Below are 16,714 nucleotides of genomic sequence, written 5' to 3'. Positions count from 1 at the left end.
ATACCTCCATTAAACATTGGATTTCAGCATGCTTGGATTCTAGTACACTTTTTAGTTTCTCCCGAAAGCCGATAGACTCCAGCAAGTACTGTATACCAAGGATAAAACATTGTAAGTATTTAAAAGTTGGCAGAAATAAATTGATTACCCCCTTGTCACAGGACCCTGCATGCACCACGACACTCATTTGCAGGATGGACTCTTATTAATCCCTCATTGACTGGGTTAATGGTCTGGAAAGATGGGTCATCTCTCAACCTTTACCCCTCTCTACCCCCCTTTTCCACCACCATCTCACGACGATTGTCTCAGAAATGTAGTTTTCTCATTCCCATGTCCCATTTTTCACATGGCCACTCGTGTCTTCATTCCAAACGATATTATGTGTACACCACACACCAGCAACGTCTGGTATATCCCCAATCTACCATGTGTAAACAGCCAAACAGATACAAAATCATTGCAACGATGTCACTGTGAATGTCACTTCTGCTGGCAATGAGTCATGCCATGCTTGCAATACCACGTACAAAATACCTCTCCCCCACCCCTACATTCTGATTTTTAGTGTATTATAAAGTGAAAATGGTCTACCAGTGGGACTTATAAAGTTTTCATTGAATTTGAAATTTCGTAGAATCTGAGGGTGCCTTATCCGAGGTGCACTGAATGAACGCCAGTCTAAAACAACTGCAGATCATCTTTGAATAAGAAAATTGAATGAGTGCGGGAAGACTTTCCTTTTGCAGTAAAAACTGTTTGCTACCCTCGATGTGGGGGGGGGGGTAATTTATTGCAAAGTACTTTCCATCAGATCTAAGAGACTTAACAATTTAATCACTATTGACGTCACATAAGCAGATAAACTACTGTGACTCTACTAGATTCAAAACCAGTACTGTTGCATTCGAATGCCATATATATATATACGAGAGATTTTACAAGCTCAACCCATTATTTATGTAAGGAAAGGTCAATTGGAGACATGGTTGGTGTGGTGAAAGGTGGCCAAGCAAGGCAGCTTTTAAAACGTACAAACTTGGCAATGACGATCCTGCAATAAAGGTTATAAAAATATAAATTAAAATTTTCATCACATGATTCGAAATAACAATCACATTTCACTTACTGACATAAGCGTGTGGGCTAGTTGAGATTTCAATAGTTTGGTTAGTTCTTTGAGATCCATTTATCTTTTCGTTCCTGTCACTTACTTTACTTGAACGAAAAATGTTGAGGAGACTGCTTTGGCACTAGTGGCGGTGGACTGTGATGGATGGGGAGGGGGATTTTTTTTGTCCTTGACGATGATACACTTCTATTCATGTATTGTGAGAGAATAGATTTATTAAATTAGAAATTGGAAATGTATCCTTCTATATCACGGGGAAAAATAAGGTCGTCAGTATGATGCGTTCAAATGTCAAATGTCTCTGCCTCGTCGTGGCAGAACGGACAACAAACGCAACCAAGCAATAACGAGTCGCAGTTACAAGAGGACACTTTGACTTAGAGGAACAAAATAGCTTGCTTTTTGGTTTTAGATTACAATAGCCATGTTAGAGAAAGCCTTTTTAAAACCAAAGCAGTCACTTTTTAGATGACCACATTCGTGTGTCGTATATCACTGACGAATAATAAACACACCTTCCAGGGACTTTTAAAACCGGAAGTAAATAGTGGGCGTGTAAAAGTTTGTAAACAAAAACCAAAAAAAAAACCCAAAAACCAAGCCGGTCGCACAAAGATGTTGATTTTATTTCAAGTTTAAGTTCAGATCTAGAGATTCGTTTCAAAACATGGATTTTAGAATGAATATTTATTTCAAAGGAGTCCCTCTCAAACTATAAAAAAAAAAAAATAACGAACAGTCGGATGTAATTAGATACTTCTTTTACTAAAATTAGAATCTTAATCACTGCCACTTCTTCCCACGACAAACTCTCGTGACACATATAGATCTAGCCCTAATGCAAGGTAATGACGAATGCATTTTATTTCTCTCAATGAAGTCAAGTGGAATAACTTTTTATTTACATATAAGCATCAATTTCTGGGAGTAGACGTAAAGAGCGCCTTCCCTTCATATTAATAACGACAAAGATTGTTTAGGGGGACATATGTACCTTTTTTTTTTTTTTTTGTTTATTCTTCTATTCATGTGGATATCAAATGCAGATTGATCCTCCATAAGAAGATACTACATAATGAAGAAGAAGAACACTTTATTCTCAAGCAAGCGGACTCGGTCCCGTTTTTTTTAACCCCTCTGGCAATCAGCTTAGCATTGATTGGGTAGCTGTCTGGAAGAGCTGTTGGAAAAAACGTTTCGGTCGACTTACGTCCTTTCAAAATGATAGCAAGCAATTTTACTATTTGTTTAACTCCACAGAAATTAGAAAAAATCCCGACTTTAGGGGCCTTTTATTTCAAGGAGGATCACTGTTTTTTTGTTTTTTTTTTATCTTTTGCTTTCCAATCTTGGTTGTGCAGCAGGTACTCCGTTAACCGCTAGCCTCACAGTGTTTAAATCCCTATGTTGTTTTTCATTCTTCTATTATATCAAATTTGAGTTTACTTTTTTAAGATTTTAAATCACCATCTTATTCAAGCATGAAGCACCTAAGTTCAACTTATTTTGTTCCTATAACCATTGGGTTTTTTAAATTAATCTACCAGATTGTACCCAGGTGGCCTGAACCCCGTCTTACAAGGAGTCTCAATATAATCAGAGCATATTACAACAGAAATGGACGACCTTTCTGCTCAATTAAAATCTGTGAAATTGAAAAAGCCAGAAGGTCCTGTGCGTGACTTTTCAAGCCCAAAAACTGCTGGTTTCTTAGATCCATCAGAAGTGAGAAACTATCAACAATCAGTTTTAAACGTCAATACGGAAGAATGGCTAGATTTGTTAAAAGACCATACTTTTCCAAGTGCTTACATGTCAATGTCAATGGAGGAAGCTCAATTATTTGTCCGTATTTATGAATCTTTATATAAAAATTTAGACCCTGAGTCAATTTCCAAAATTGAATGGCAAGAAAATATCTCAGTTTGTGAAAAAACAGCCATTTCTGCGATGAGCCAAAGACTTCAAACACTCGTTGATACATTTATCAAACATGAAAATGATTTCGTCTTTGTAAAATTGTCAAGTAGAAGTCCAAAAGATGCACCAATGGCTCAGACAAGATTTGAAAAGTTGTACAAAAAGTTTTTGTTAAAAGAAAATGAAAAAGACAGGAAATCTGAAAACACACAAATTTGCTGTATTCTAAAAGCTGCTTTCGAATCTTTGAGAGTTTCAAAAGCAGATGAAATTCTGGACATGTGCATTAGGAGTGAAAGAACTTATCAAGATCTCTTATTAGCACTGGCAGTACCTGACAGGTTTAGAGAAAATTGGGTAGTTCGGCGCTTTGTGCATATTGATATAGACATGGAGTTCAGAGGTTTTGTGTATAGTCAAAAATTGACCGCTTTATCCCAGTATAATTACCTCATATTTTCTGAAAGACTAGCAAAAAGTCAAGATTACTATTCAAATTTACTGAATGAATTCTTCAATACTGAAATCAGACCAAAGATGGAAGGCTTCCTTCACAATTACATCATTGACTTTGCTGTTTGTGAAAACGGTAAGGATGAGATTAAGACTATTTGTTTCTTCTAATTATTTCCCTCCATCGTAAAATAAAAGCAACAATTTTATTTTATTAAATAATTTTTTTTAAAAACCAATTTTAAAAAATTGGTTTAAATCTTATTTATTAGATAGACGACAAATTGTAGTTGTAATTAGTATGAAGTCCGATCAAATTCCTTTGGAATGTGGTGTCGCACAGGGGTCATTTCTTGGACTTATACTCTTTGTTCTCTACATATATCCACTTTCAAAGGTTATCATGGGCTTTGATATGGCCTGTCCTACCTATGACGCCCATTGTTTGGATCTGAATGTACCAAAAACTTACAAAATGTCATAAGTACATGTGAGAAATGGGTACTGGGTGTAAGAGATTGGATGGGTAGGAATAGGCTAAGGCTGAATGACGACAAAACAGAGGTGATGTATGTAGGGAACACAAGAGTTTGGAATGAGATGAAATTGAAAGTAGAAGGGGTGTCAATAGATATTGTTGACAAGGTCAAAAATCTTGGAGCATTCTTATATTCAGAACTGTCGATGGACCACCAAATTAAGACAATGATCCAATCATTGATGTGTCAGTTGAAAATAATTGGATCGACATTTCCTTTCTGAGGATGTTACCAATAAACTCTTTTATTTTCAAAGCTGGATTACTGTAATTCTCTGTTGTTTGGTGTCTGGGAGAATAAGCTGAGGTGGCTACAGATGGTCCAAAATAATGCTACCAGATTGGTCTTTCGAAAGGCTGAAGTTTGACTCTGCCTCTCCTTCGAAGATTACACTGGCTGCCTGTTGAGAAAAGGGTCAAATAAAGCATGTGTCCTAGTTTATCGCTGTTTAGAAAACACTGCCCTTCCTTACCTTATAGAATCCCTAAATAAATATTACACAACTTATCCCACGAATTCGTAGAAAGGCAGAAACAAAGTTCTTTTCTCATTTTGGTCCGTCTGTATGGAACACCATTCCACAGACCATCTAGGAGTCCAAATCATGGTCTGTGTTCAGGAAATCCTTGAAAATATTTCTTTCTTGATGTCATGTATTTTCTTTGATATTGTTTTGTGTTTATGTAAAGCGCCAAGGGCCTCATGGTTGAGGATACCGTGCACTCTATAAGAGTATTATTATTATTATTATTATTATTATTATTATTATTATTATTATTATTATTATTATTATTATTAAAATGGAAAGCTATATGATATAAGTGCCTTTTAGTGTATAGTATAGCATTCCATTTTAAATGTTTATTATTTATCCACAGACAAAATCTGGGTGATAGAAATCAATCCATATTTGACGACAACGGATGCAGCATTGTTTTCCTGGGAACACGAGGCAGCCATTCTTCAAGGAATGGAAGAGGAATCTCTTATATTCCGAGTGACAGAGAAACCAAGGCCTGGAGCAAAATCCATGTTGCCAAGAGGCATGAAAGATCTGATTAGCAATTGTACAGTTTAGTGTGTGTGTGTGTGTGTGTGTGTGTGTGTGTGTGTGTGTGTGTGTGTGTGTGTGCTGTTAAAATATTTCTACACGTTTCAGGTTGTCCATGGGTTGGACTGCTCTTATTGTATTTCAATTTTGTTTCGTTTTCGTCCTAGATTGGTTGTTTTGCTGGATTTATTGTCGCATTTGTAATATGAAAATTTATTTTACCAAGTATCTTTAATATAATGTTTACTTTTAGAAGTATATATAATAGGAGGAGGATCTGATTATCAATTTGGATGGGTTTGAGACCTAACATAAAATATCTCCGGTATGGGAAGCTGTTCGCTACAAGCTTTGCTTCCAGAAGTGGCAGGTTGATGAATACGGTGTTGTTGAAAACTTACACTTTAGTAACGAACGTTGTTTACTTTGTTTTGTACATTTTATTGACTCATTTAGGGACCTCTAGATTTTGGTATTTGACTTGAGTTAAGCAAAACTAAATTAAATGGTAATTAGTTTCATTTGTATGAATGCAAACTTTCATGTTTGTAAATAATGGATAACTGTATTATGCCCACTTAAGTGCTGATACAGCATTAGTAATGTTTGCTACCACTACCAATATTCAGAGTAGCATGTGAAGATTATGATTCGTCAATAAAATAAAATACATACATATTGTCACCTGATGCACAGAAGATATGCCAGATGCTTGGTGTTGCTTTTTATTTTTCAACTCTCTTTATTTCAATTCAGGGAATAGGGGTCTTCTCAAAGTCCCAGGTTTGGGAGTTTTTGCCAAGATGAGGTTTATTTAAATCGATCGATATTCGAAGAGCTAGTTATCTGGACACATTTTTAAATATGAATTTTTCCAAAGTACAGCAATTAATTTGTTATGGCAGTCTCTTAAAAGGTGTCAGCTTGCCTTGACTGAGAAAAGACAGAAAACATTTTTTTTGAATGAATAAACTATTTCCTTCAATCGTATTTATTGTTGTGTTACTTAATTCAAAAATTGTGTCTATTTCATAAAATGTATGAGAAGTCTATTCTAAATTGAAGCAATTCTTGTCAAATAATTAGTTCATAATTAAAATACACATGAACAACAATGATAATAATAATGCGCACAAAAAAAATTTATTGTCAAAAGAATATTTACATAATATATTATCAATAACATTTTCTTTTTTTATATTCAGCAGTCAGAATGCAGCAGTTTACAAATACTTTGTCAGAACAAAAATAACCACAGTGCCTGGAAATATTGATGTACATTTTGCCATTTGCATAATGAAATTATAAAATAAAATTTGTAATCAACTTTTTATCACAAAAGATGGGTTGCAATTTCTCAATTAAAATATATATAAAAAGAAGGTTAGACATAAGTATTCAACGCTTTTGAAATTATTAAAATCTTAGAATTATAGCAATCGAGTGTCTAAATATAGCCGTGTATGATGAATCCAATTTTTAAGAAAATTATTTAAGGAATAAAATAACCTTACCTTTTTTGTCAGTGTCGAGAATGGATTTCTCAATTTAGTTCATGATAGGTAAAACATAGGAAAAAGTAGAGAAAAAGTCTCCACCTAAGTGGGTGATATCCATATACGTAGAGTACATATATGGGTAGTTAAAAAATGCCATGCAACATATTTCTAATCCAGGCATCATGTGAATAGTCTGGGAATTTCATCCAGTAATAAAAACAAAGTCAACACTTGACTCATTATCAATCAACAATCCGTTATGAATATTGTAGAAAGAAGAGCTTGCAATGGGATGTAATGTTTCCAAGTAATTAATTTAATGAATTACATCCCCTGTTTTATAATTTACTTTCACTTTCAATACTTCCAGTCTTCTACTTACACTTCCTGTTTTGGTTATCTTTGTATCCTGCCGGCAAGCAGCAACCAACTCTGTATCATGCTTATCAATAAACTTTAATCTTCATCCATCCATCTTTGCATTATTAAATTATCATTTAATACCCATTCAAACATTACATTGGCGACGAGAGGGTACATCCACGCAAGTATTTACTACTTCAAATAGAGTATTTTATCAAATGCTTAACCTATAGTTCATCACAATCGTGTTTGTAAACAATGGCTTCTCTAGGCTTGCCTACCTACCCAACATTCGACTGTGCATCAGCAGTTTGAGCTGTAAGATGGCAGAAGTGGGTCTCTTATTTGAAAAACTTGTTTGTTGGCTACGGAATAGAGTCCGTTGAAAGACAAAAAGCGCTGCTACTCACCTTTGCCGGTGACGAACTCAATGACATCGTTGATACCTTCACTGAAGAACAACTAACTCCGAGAGGCAATGAGACACACTTTTCAAAACTTTGTGATACAATCACCAACCATTTTAGCCCACAAAGCAATAGGGAATACCAACGATATGTTTTTCGACATACACACCAGTCATCTGATAACATCGGGGAATTCTACGCAGAACTGAAACAGTTATCTCTCACTTGTCAGTTCCACGACGCGGATGCCGAAATTAAATCGCAGCTAATATCAGGATGTAAATCGCAAAAAGTATGTGAAAAAGGTTTATCCAGTCCAGACATTAGTTTGGCTGACCTTCTGACTTATGCCCGCACCATGCAACTAACCACAGTCCAGGCAAAGCTCATGGCATCAGATTCTCCTGTAAACGCAATCAATACGAACTTCGGTCAAAATCACAATAATCAAAGACAACGATCTACCCTACCCCGCAATCAACGTCATCATCATGGCAAATGCAACAATTGTGGAGGTGAATGGCCACACATTGGAGGTCAAAACCACTGTCCCGCTCGAAACAAAACATGTCGTGCATGTAACAAACTGCATCATTTTGCCTCAGTATGCAAATCTACTACAACACGTCATCAAGACCAGCCATCTCAATCGCAATTTAATTCCAGAAGACAAGGTCAAAGTCACAACCTAAGGCGTCGCGTCCACGTCATAAATTCAGACTCAGACAGAAGACAAGGTCAAAGTCACAACCTAAGGCGTCGCGTCCACGTCATAAATTCAGACTCAGACTCGGACACTCCAGTCAATCGTCTCAACACCACCGACACATACAACTACAATGATACAGAATACGTGTTTGCCACAAACAAGGGAAGTAACCTTCCTCACTTCGCTGTCTCGATAGGAGACCATGAATTTCAGTTTCTTGCTGACTCAGGTGCTACGATCAATCTCTTAGCAAAGGTTGACTTTGACAAGTTAAATCCCAAACAGATGCTACAAACATCATCCAAACGAATTTCAGCATACGGCTCTCCTTCACACATTCCTGTGTTGGGCGTCTTCCATGCTACACTGCGACATGGTACCACATCAACTACGGCTCCTATTTACGTCGTCGATCGAAATGAACGCCCCATCTTAGGCTGGCAAACATGCCGTGATTTGCAATTGATTGACACCATCAATCATATCTCACCAAACCAGAGTGCTCTCGTACAAGAGTTTTCAGACTTATTTACCGTACTAGGCTGCTTGCAAAACACTCAAGTCAAACTACACATAGACCAAAACATTCAACCTATACCGCAGCATTACCGACGCATTCCATTTCATATCCGCCAAGACGTTGATGAAGATGAAGAACGGGGTGTCATCGAGAAAGCTACTGGCCCTACCCCATGGGTATCTCCTATCTTTGTTGTGCCAAAACCCAAACAACCTGGTAAAGTGCGTGTATGTGTGGACATGCGCTCTGCCAATACAGCCATCAAACGTGAACATCACGCGACACCTACACTCGACGAGCTAAAAACTGAACTATCCGGAGCGAAAATATTTAGCAAAGTAGACCTGAATCAAGGATACAACCAAATTGAATTAGACGAGGCATCAAGATACATCACAACATTTGCCACGCACAAAGGACTCTACAGATACCGCCGTCTTTTCTTTGGAGTAAATTCCGCAAGCGAAATCGTTCAAGTACAGATCAGACAAGCACTCACCGGTCTGCGAGGCGTCATTAACATCAGCGATGACATCCTCTGCTTTGGCAATTCGCAACAAGATCATGACGCCAACCTATGGGCATTGTTCCACCGCTTACGAGAAAAATGTCTCACTATCCACAAAGAAAAGTGCAAGTTCAACCAAACATCAATCGAATTTCTTGGACACACCTTCAGCAAAGACGGAGTCACTCCAAGCCACGAGAAGGTCAAAGCAATTCTTAACCTAGCTACACCCACAAATGCTTCTGAGGTGCGTAGCTTACTCGGCATGATAAATTTTTGCGGTGCACACCATATTCCACACTACGCATCACTCACACACAATCTGCGCCTACTCACCAAAAAGACCATCCCATGGGAGTGGACAACCATCCATACCACCGATTTTAACTCTCTAAAAGCAGCTCTGAGCAAAGCAATCACCTTAGCCTACTTCGACCCAAACAAGCAAACCGATATTTATACAGACGGAAGTCCCATAGGGATATCGGCAGTACTTGTTCAAGACGGTCGCATTATACAGTTTGCAAGCCGCCCACTTACACCAACCGAACAGAGATACTCGCAAACAGAACGCGAGGCTCTCGCAATAACTTGGGCGTGTGAATATTTTCACATTTACATCTTCGGATCACCCTTCAAAATACACACCGATCACGAACCTCTTACCACCATCTTTTCAAATCCTAAAGCCAGGCCATCGCCAAGGATTGAACGCTGGATGCTACGCATGCTACCATACCACTTCACCATTTGCAACAGGCCAGGATTTGACAATCCTGCCGACTTTTTAAGTCGTCACCCAGTCACACACTCTCAAAGCTGTAGAGAACAAACCATAGCCGAAGAATACATTAACTACCTCACACACACATCCACACCAAAATCCATGACCCTAGAAGAAGTGGCACACGAAACATCACAAGACCAAACCCTAATGCTCGTTATCCAATCAATACGATCCAATAATTGGTACACCAATTCTCAAGAAGTCAACCAAAAGCTTTTTCAAACGCTCTATCTCTGCCGCTCTGAACTCGCCATTGCAGACAAACTCCCTGTCATACTAAAGGGTCATCAAATCGTCCTACCACAATCGCTTTATGAAACAGCCATCAAACTAGCACATTATGGACATCAAGGCATAGTCAAAACTATATCCTTACTTAGGGAAAAGGTCTGGATACCAAACATGTAGAACAGAGTAGAGAACACTGTAAACAACTGCATGCTGTGTCAAATTTCTACACCGAAAACAACACGCGAACCGTTACAAATGTCCTCGCTTCCATCAGCCCCGTGGACAGAACTCTCAGCAGATTTTGGTCATCTGCCTAATGGCCAGTACATATTGGTCGTTACAGACGAATATTCCCGCTACCCATCGTGGAAATACTCGACTCCATTCCAGGTCACAGCGTTATTCCCCGCCTGGACAAAATATTCTCAGAATTCGGCATCCCGGAATCATTGAAAACTGATAACGGTCCTCCCTTCAACGGACATGACTTTTCCAACTATTGTCACCACATGGGCATCAAACACCGCAAAATTACCCCATTGTGGCCTCGTGCCAACGCCGAAACTGAACAATTCATGAAAACGGTCAAAAAGACACTCCGAAATACCCCAACTCCACAGCTAAAACAACAACTGTACCGATTTCTAATATCATATCATATCACACTGCACAACAGGCGTTGCTCCTAGAACCATACTTTTCGGCCGACAACTTCGAACAATGCTCCCACAAACCACCAAATCCTTCAAAGATAACTCATTGCGTGAACGAGACGTCCACCAAAAAGCCAAAATGAAGCATTACGCTGACAACAAAACATATGTAAAGCCTTCAGAGCTCAAAATTGGCGATCCCGTTCTCCTAAAACACAACAACCTTACAAAACGCGACCCCCCATACGAATCACAACCTCTTGTTATAACCCAAAAGAAAGGATCCATGATCACAGCTGCAAGAGGTCAACAGCAAGTTACTCGCAACAGTAGCTTCTTCAAAAAGTCGCCTCGACCACCAACAACTGCTGAAATAGAACCAGATCATCCCGATCCAGACTCGCCAGACAACACTACCCAAAATACCAATACCCTACCGCATTCCCCACCTGCACATTCATCACCCGAAAATTGTGTAACAAATGGTCCCCCGATAAGACCACGTCGCAACATTCGTCGTCCCAAAAAATTTGACGATTTTGTACTAAATAATTAATTGTCTTAATTAAATCCTCAATACATAGTGTTAAAAGTTTAAACCAATATTAATCATATATATATATATATATGGTGGATAAGAATAATTAAATAAAAAACCTTGTGCCCGTGTCTGGAAGGTTTTTTTTCATTAAAGTGATAACTACAAGCATTTAAAAACTATATTTAAGATTTAGTCTTAAAATCTTGGCATGACATCAGTTCCCACTACACCATAATGTGAAAACCTTGTGCCCGTGTCTGGAAGGTTTTCTAATAAAAAAACTAATACATATATAATATGTGTGTTATCAGTTATTCAAATACTCAAGTTAGCAGTGTACCACTACATTAAACTCATCTTATTCTTACTATTATTTCACCCTGAGGAGGAAAGATCTATGCTATAATTGGAACAATATCAGAGTATACGACATCATCAAGTCTGGGACAATTAATTTACTTTGCTTTTCCTGACCTAGACATAACTGCAAGATGTTTGCAATTTATTTGTGAATCAATTTATTATTGCTACTATATTATATTCAACTCAGTTTCCCTGCTTTATCTTTAAACATTTTGTTGTTGTAAATATATCAATTAATCAACTACATTTTCTTTATTAAAAAGGGGAGTGATGTAATGTTTCCAAGTAATTAATTTAATGAATTACATCCCCTGTTTTATAATTTACTTTCACTTTCAATACTTCCAGTCTTCTACTTACACTTCCTGTTTTGGTTATCTTTCTATCCTGCCGGCAAGCAGCAACCAACTCTGTATCATGCTTATCAATAAACTTTAATCTTCATCCATCCATCTTTGCATTATTAAATTATCATTTAATACCCATTCAAACATTACATGGGAAGATCATTTTTATACCCATAGTGACATCACAAACTCACAGGAAGAAATATCACACAACCGTGAATCTTACAGGGATACCCAACATGAAACAATTCACAAGAACAACTCAATAGCCAAACAACAACAAACTGGAACACTTTGAAACACAACAATAAATAATCCCCACATTAGGAAAGGTTTTCGCTGGAAAATAAGCTTAAACCCTAACAAAAATTGGCGTGTATTCTTCTTGGCAGGATCATGTGCTTGTGACTGGACGGGACTTTAAGGCAGACCTGTCTACTTGAAAATTCTTAGGAGACAAAAATTGTAGTCACTTTTCTTAACTTTAAAAATCAACATTTTAACCTCACAAAAAATAAATACCACTCCAGAATCCTTAAAATTAGTCTTGCATCAACTTTCATTTACAATAAGTCTTAATGACTTAGAAACGCTTATTAAGTTTTGGAACTGGAGCCAAAATTTCGTAATTCTACAAATTTGTTGTAATAGTAGACAGGTCTGCATTAAGGTAATCTCAAACAAAGCACATTGATAGTTTGCTCTTGAAATTTTCCTTTGTTCCCTTTTTGATACAGTCCCCTTTGTCTTACTTTTTCTCGGGTGCTTTAATTGTATATCTAGTGGGGTTTTGTTTTTTTTTACCATCCCATCTTCTTCCATTTTATTGGCGCTGAAATGACCTAAAAGTGTTGCAATCGCCATAAAACCCTTTAAAAACAAAAAAAAGGACATTGAATAGCCATTGTTATGTAACCTCGCTAATGGAAGTAAACTATGGTTGTGTCTAGCACCAATACTGTACTGTTAGTAAAAAGATGCTGCAAGTATGATAATAATACTTTGACTCAGTCTTGCTTAAACTGGAAAGTGTTAATGTTGTCTTTTCTTGGAATAGTAGGAGGCTTCGTACTTTTGAGCAATGTCCTCGCATAGTCTGAAGTATGAAGACCAGCTTCTCTCAAGCGATTCTCTAACTTCACTCGTGGATCCGAAGTTATCTGAGAATATATTTTGAGATAAATAAAGATGAAAAAGGGTGTATGTACTGACTTTCGAAATATTTGTGCATTCATTCAATATTTTCCTATATTTCACAATGCTGAAATTAATGAAACAATTAGGCTTTAAAAACATTCCACTTCCACTGAATGCCAACAACAGCAATAAAAAAATAAAATAATGATAATGATAATAGCAATGATTACAGAGCAACCTCTGGATAATGACATCCCTGAATAGCGACAACCCGTGGATAGCGACATAAGTTTTAGTAAAACCCCTGTTTAGCGACATCGTTATAACAATAATAGGCAGTTGGTACTGATGCTTGGTAACTGACCATCGTCATCTCGTAATTCTAACTTATAAAAAATGCCCTTTTTCCTCCCTCTCAATGAGATCGCTTTGTTAGCGACCAATCAGAACACATGTTTACTACACTGCATGGAACCAGCGCTTGTTCATATGGAACCACAGCAAAAGAAGTTTATCAGTGGATGGCACTCTCAAAGGTCCATTAACCTTCCATGTTAGCTACCTGTCTGAGGTCAGTGGAGGTTAAATGATATCAGGCAATGCCTTGTCCAATGGGGGCAATTATGGCTATTTATGGTTTATGGTATGTTGGAATAGCAGAGAAAACAATAACAACCTCTTTCACTTTTTATTTTTATTTATTTCTCTAAAAACATCAGTCCAAATTTGATCTTATTGTGGTTAATACTAGGTTTTTCATTGTTTTTATTTTTTATTTATTTATTTTTTTGTTTTTGTTTTATCGCATTATAGATCTACTAATTTTTAAATGCTTGTGAATTTTGATGCACTTAAAAATTTTGGTATTCAAAACTCATCAGCAGTATTGCACTGATTTTACTTGAATTAAAATCAAAGCTAAATGTGTGCATCTGTGTTCTTGTGTGGTATTATCATGTTGGCACTAAATTTTTATTATTTATTTTTAGTTTCGTCAAATTTAAATGGGTTTAGTCTTGTTTACGATCAAAACAATGACAATACACATTTGATAGTTAAAGCGTAGCTGGTATACCCTTTGTAAACAGGAGAAATACACATTCTAACGTCTTTGAGACGTGATTTCTCTCAGGCACTGTAATCACAGCTCTCAACACACCCCCTTTTGCCGCCATCTTGAAAACCCCGGAATAACGACACCCCTGGATAACAAAATAATTTTCTGGTCCGGGCAATGTCGTTATCCAGGGGTTGCACTGTACAAACAACACAAACACAAAAATACACAATTCTCTCTTTCTCTCTGTCACTCTCTCTCTCCCTCTCTCTCTCTCTCTCTCTCTCTCTCTCTCTCTCTCTCTCTCTCTCTCTCTCTCTCTCTCTCTCTCTCTCTCTCCCATGCACACACACACATATCCACCCTCGATACATAAACATTCTTTTAATTTTTACTCCCTGTCAATCTCTCTCTCACATTATAGCATTTATTCAACCTCAGTCACAAGCCATTAAAATTGAATATACGTGACTTATAATTTGATGGCTGAAAAGGATACAGGATTCCTCTTTTTCCCAGACAAATTTTAGACCATCACAAGACCTTTCACTTGTACAGATTGTATGCGATAAGATGCATATATTGTAACAAACGTTACATTGGCAAGACAGGGAGATTGCTTTGCACAGCATCAACGGGACATTGCCAACAAATTTGATATAACTGTAGCCCAACATTTCAACTTACTTGGCCATCTCAGCCCCAAGACCACTCATGTCTGCGTAATAAAATTCATATATCTCGTTGCAAATAAGAAACGCGTCTCATTTAAACTCTTGGATGTTTAAATCCCCGTGGACTCAACACCAGACTGAATAATAATAATCGACTAGACATTCTGCTTCTCTTGGCCTCTTTATTTCTTTAGTTTCTAAGTTTTGTGATATTTCCCCTCATTGTTGAAGTAGACATTGTGAAGATTAGCATTTTTTCTATTTATTATCATTGCATCATTTAGCTTATTTCTTTTCTATCGGAGAGTGACAATTTATTTTCAAATTCATGATTTTTCATGTCATTCAGTACATTTCAAATGGATCAATTGTCATCCTTCATACTTTTCACTGCCTTATTGGAATAATTTCAAATACTCTGATACACCTGCATTTAATTTATGTGTGCTGATATTGCATAGATAGTTATTCATTGGAAAGGGCATTTCAAACTATGATCATACTGACTACACACAGCATCCACTCTTGTTTCTATTCTACTCATCAATTTTTTTAACGCACTAAATGTGTTGCATATATTAATATTCCGCTCCATTAGGCAGAAGTGCTTGGTTTCCAAATGAACACTTCTAGATGTTTACATTTCAAGATCCTATTACTTGCAGACAAGACATCCCAATATTGTCTGCCATTAGTTTGATTTTAAGTGATGTATTAATGTGTTCATTGTTTTCTTAGAGGCTGAAGGGTTTTGAGCCCAAAATGTTCCAGTTTGGTATTTTGTTCTTTTTTGAAGCTGTTATTTTAATTTTTGTTCAGTACTAGGTAAAGAACAGAAAATTTGGGACCAGAAAAAAGTGTTGACTAAAAGCAGAAGTTGACTTTAAGCAGAAATTGACTTTAAGAGTGTTGACTTTAAGTAGATTCCACTGTATTTATATATTTTTCATGTATAAGTGACATTTTAATACATACTGTTTTGTTATTTGTATTGATGCAGCGAAATAGAATAAAAGTAAATAGTAATGTGAATTTTCTGTTAAGGCCAGATGATCATCAACATAGTCTGTGAGCAATAGATTCGTTTATAAAACAGAGAGAAAAAAAAATATTTAAAAAACATATAGCAAAAAATCTGCCCATAAAAACTCCAGACCTGTCTAATTTCTTCATGAAAACAGTAAAAAAGATGCACGTTTGACTTAATACACACTACACCAACATGCATGAACACTCTTCTTTTCTCGCCGTGATTACAGATAAGTCTGGAGTTCTAAATGGATAAATAGTGAGAAAAATTAAGATTTCTCTGATCAATACTTTGTGTACCAAGCTTTTATTTTAACAAATACAAAAGGCGGCATTACCTGTTTTGAACTGTACCCGTGTACTTCAAATAAAGGCTGTAACATGTGGAATTCCTCGTCTTCTTCCTCTTTGTGATGGGCTTCCCATGCCTTAATAGTGAAATTAAAAATATCAAAATAATAAGACTTTAAATAAAAATAATTTGTTAATGAGCTTTTTATATAGCGAATTATCCACTAAACGTACTCATAGCGCTTTACAAGAGGTCCCTGGTCAACATCAACATTTAACATGTAGGACGGAACATGATGCCTGTTAGGCGATATTACAATTTTTTCGGACAGAGACAACGCTGTTAACAGCCAGGTACTCATTTTACACCTGAGTATAGTGAGAGAAAGTGAGTAAATAGTCTTTTCCAAGGGCTCAACTATGTGCTGAGTGAGGCTTGAACCCATAACCTTCCGATCTGAAAACGAGTGTCATACCACATGACCACATACCCGCACTAAAAT

At 36.9% G+C, this 16,714-nt stretch overlaps 3 protein-coding genes across 4 annotated transcripts in view; 1 reads left to right on the top strand and 2 right to left on the bottom strand.

Annotated features, from left to right (window-relative positions):
- The window catches only part of LOC144964977 (vacuolar protein sorting-associated protein 33B-like), a 28,485-nt gene extending 26,624 nt beyond the window's left edge, over window positions 1-1,861 (bottom strand). Inside the window, exon 1 of the mRNA XM_078899795.1 lies at window positions 1,130-1,861. Coding sequence (XP_078755921.1) covers window positions 1,130-1,189 — 60 coding nt within the window. The 5' untranslated portion in view covers window positions 1,190-1,861. The remainder of the gene's footprint in view (window positions 1-1,129) is intronic.
- Window positions 1,839-7,062, top strand: LOC144964979 (cell division cycle protein 123 homolog). Of its 2 annotated transcripts, none has more exons than XM_078899797.1 (3): window positions 1,839-1,977; window positions 2,680-3,641; window positions 4,923-6,085. In XM_078899797.1, exons 2-3 carry the CDS (start codon window positions 2,750-2,752, stop codon window positions 5,120-5,122), a joined length of 1,092 nt encoding a protein of 363 aa, XP_078755923.1. In that variant the 5' UTR covers window positions 1,839-1,977; window positions 2,680-2,749; the 3' UTR covers window positions 5,123-6,085. The 2 variants fall into 2 exon arrangements, with proteins under 2 accessions (XP_078755923.1, XP_078755924.1); XM_078899798.1 differs by lacking the exon at window positions 1,839-1,977 and adding an exon at window positions 1,985-2,065 and having other exon boundaries at window positions 4,923-7,062.
- Window positions 6,217-16,714, bottom strand: part of LOC144964978 (coiled-coil domain-containing protein 148-like) — a 33,014-nt gene continuing 22,516 nt past the window's right edge. Inside the window, exons 13-14 of the mRNA XM_078899796.1 lie at window positions 16,259-16,348; window positions 6,217-13,183 (exon numbers count right to left, since the gene is read on the bottom strand). Coding sequence (XP_078755922.1) covers window positions 13,031-13,183; window positions 16,259-16,348 — 243 coding nt within the window. The 3' untranslated portion in view covers window positions 6,217-13,030. The remainder of the gene's footprint in view (window positions 13,184-16,258; window positions 16,349-16,714) is intronic.

This window comes from Berghia stephanieae, chromosome 2 (genome assembly GCF_034508935.2).
Source record: "Berghia stephanieae isolate SIO BIC M18660-M18661 chromosome 2, UCSD_Bste_1.3, whole genome shotgun sequence".
Classification (NCBI taxonomy): Eukaryota; Metazoa; Mollusca; class Gastropoda; order Nudibranchia; family Aeolidiidae; genus Berghia; species Berghia stephanieae.
Note: the sequence above shows the minus strand (reverse complement) of the source record. Positions and strands in the feature narration are given on the sequence as shown.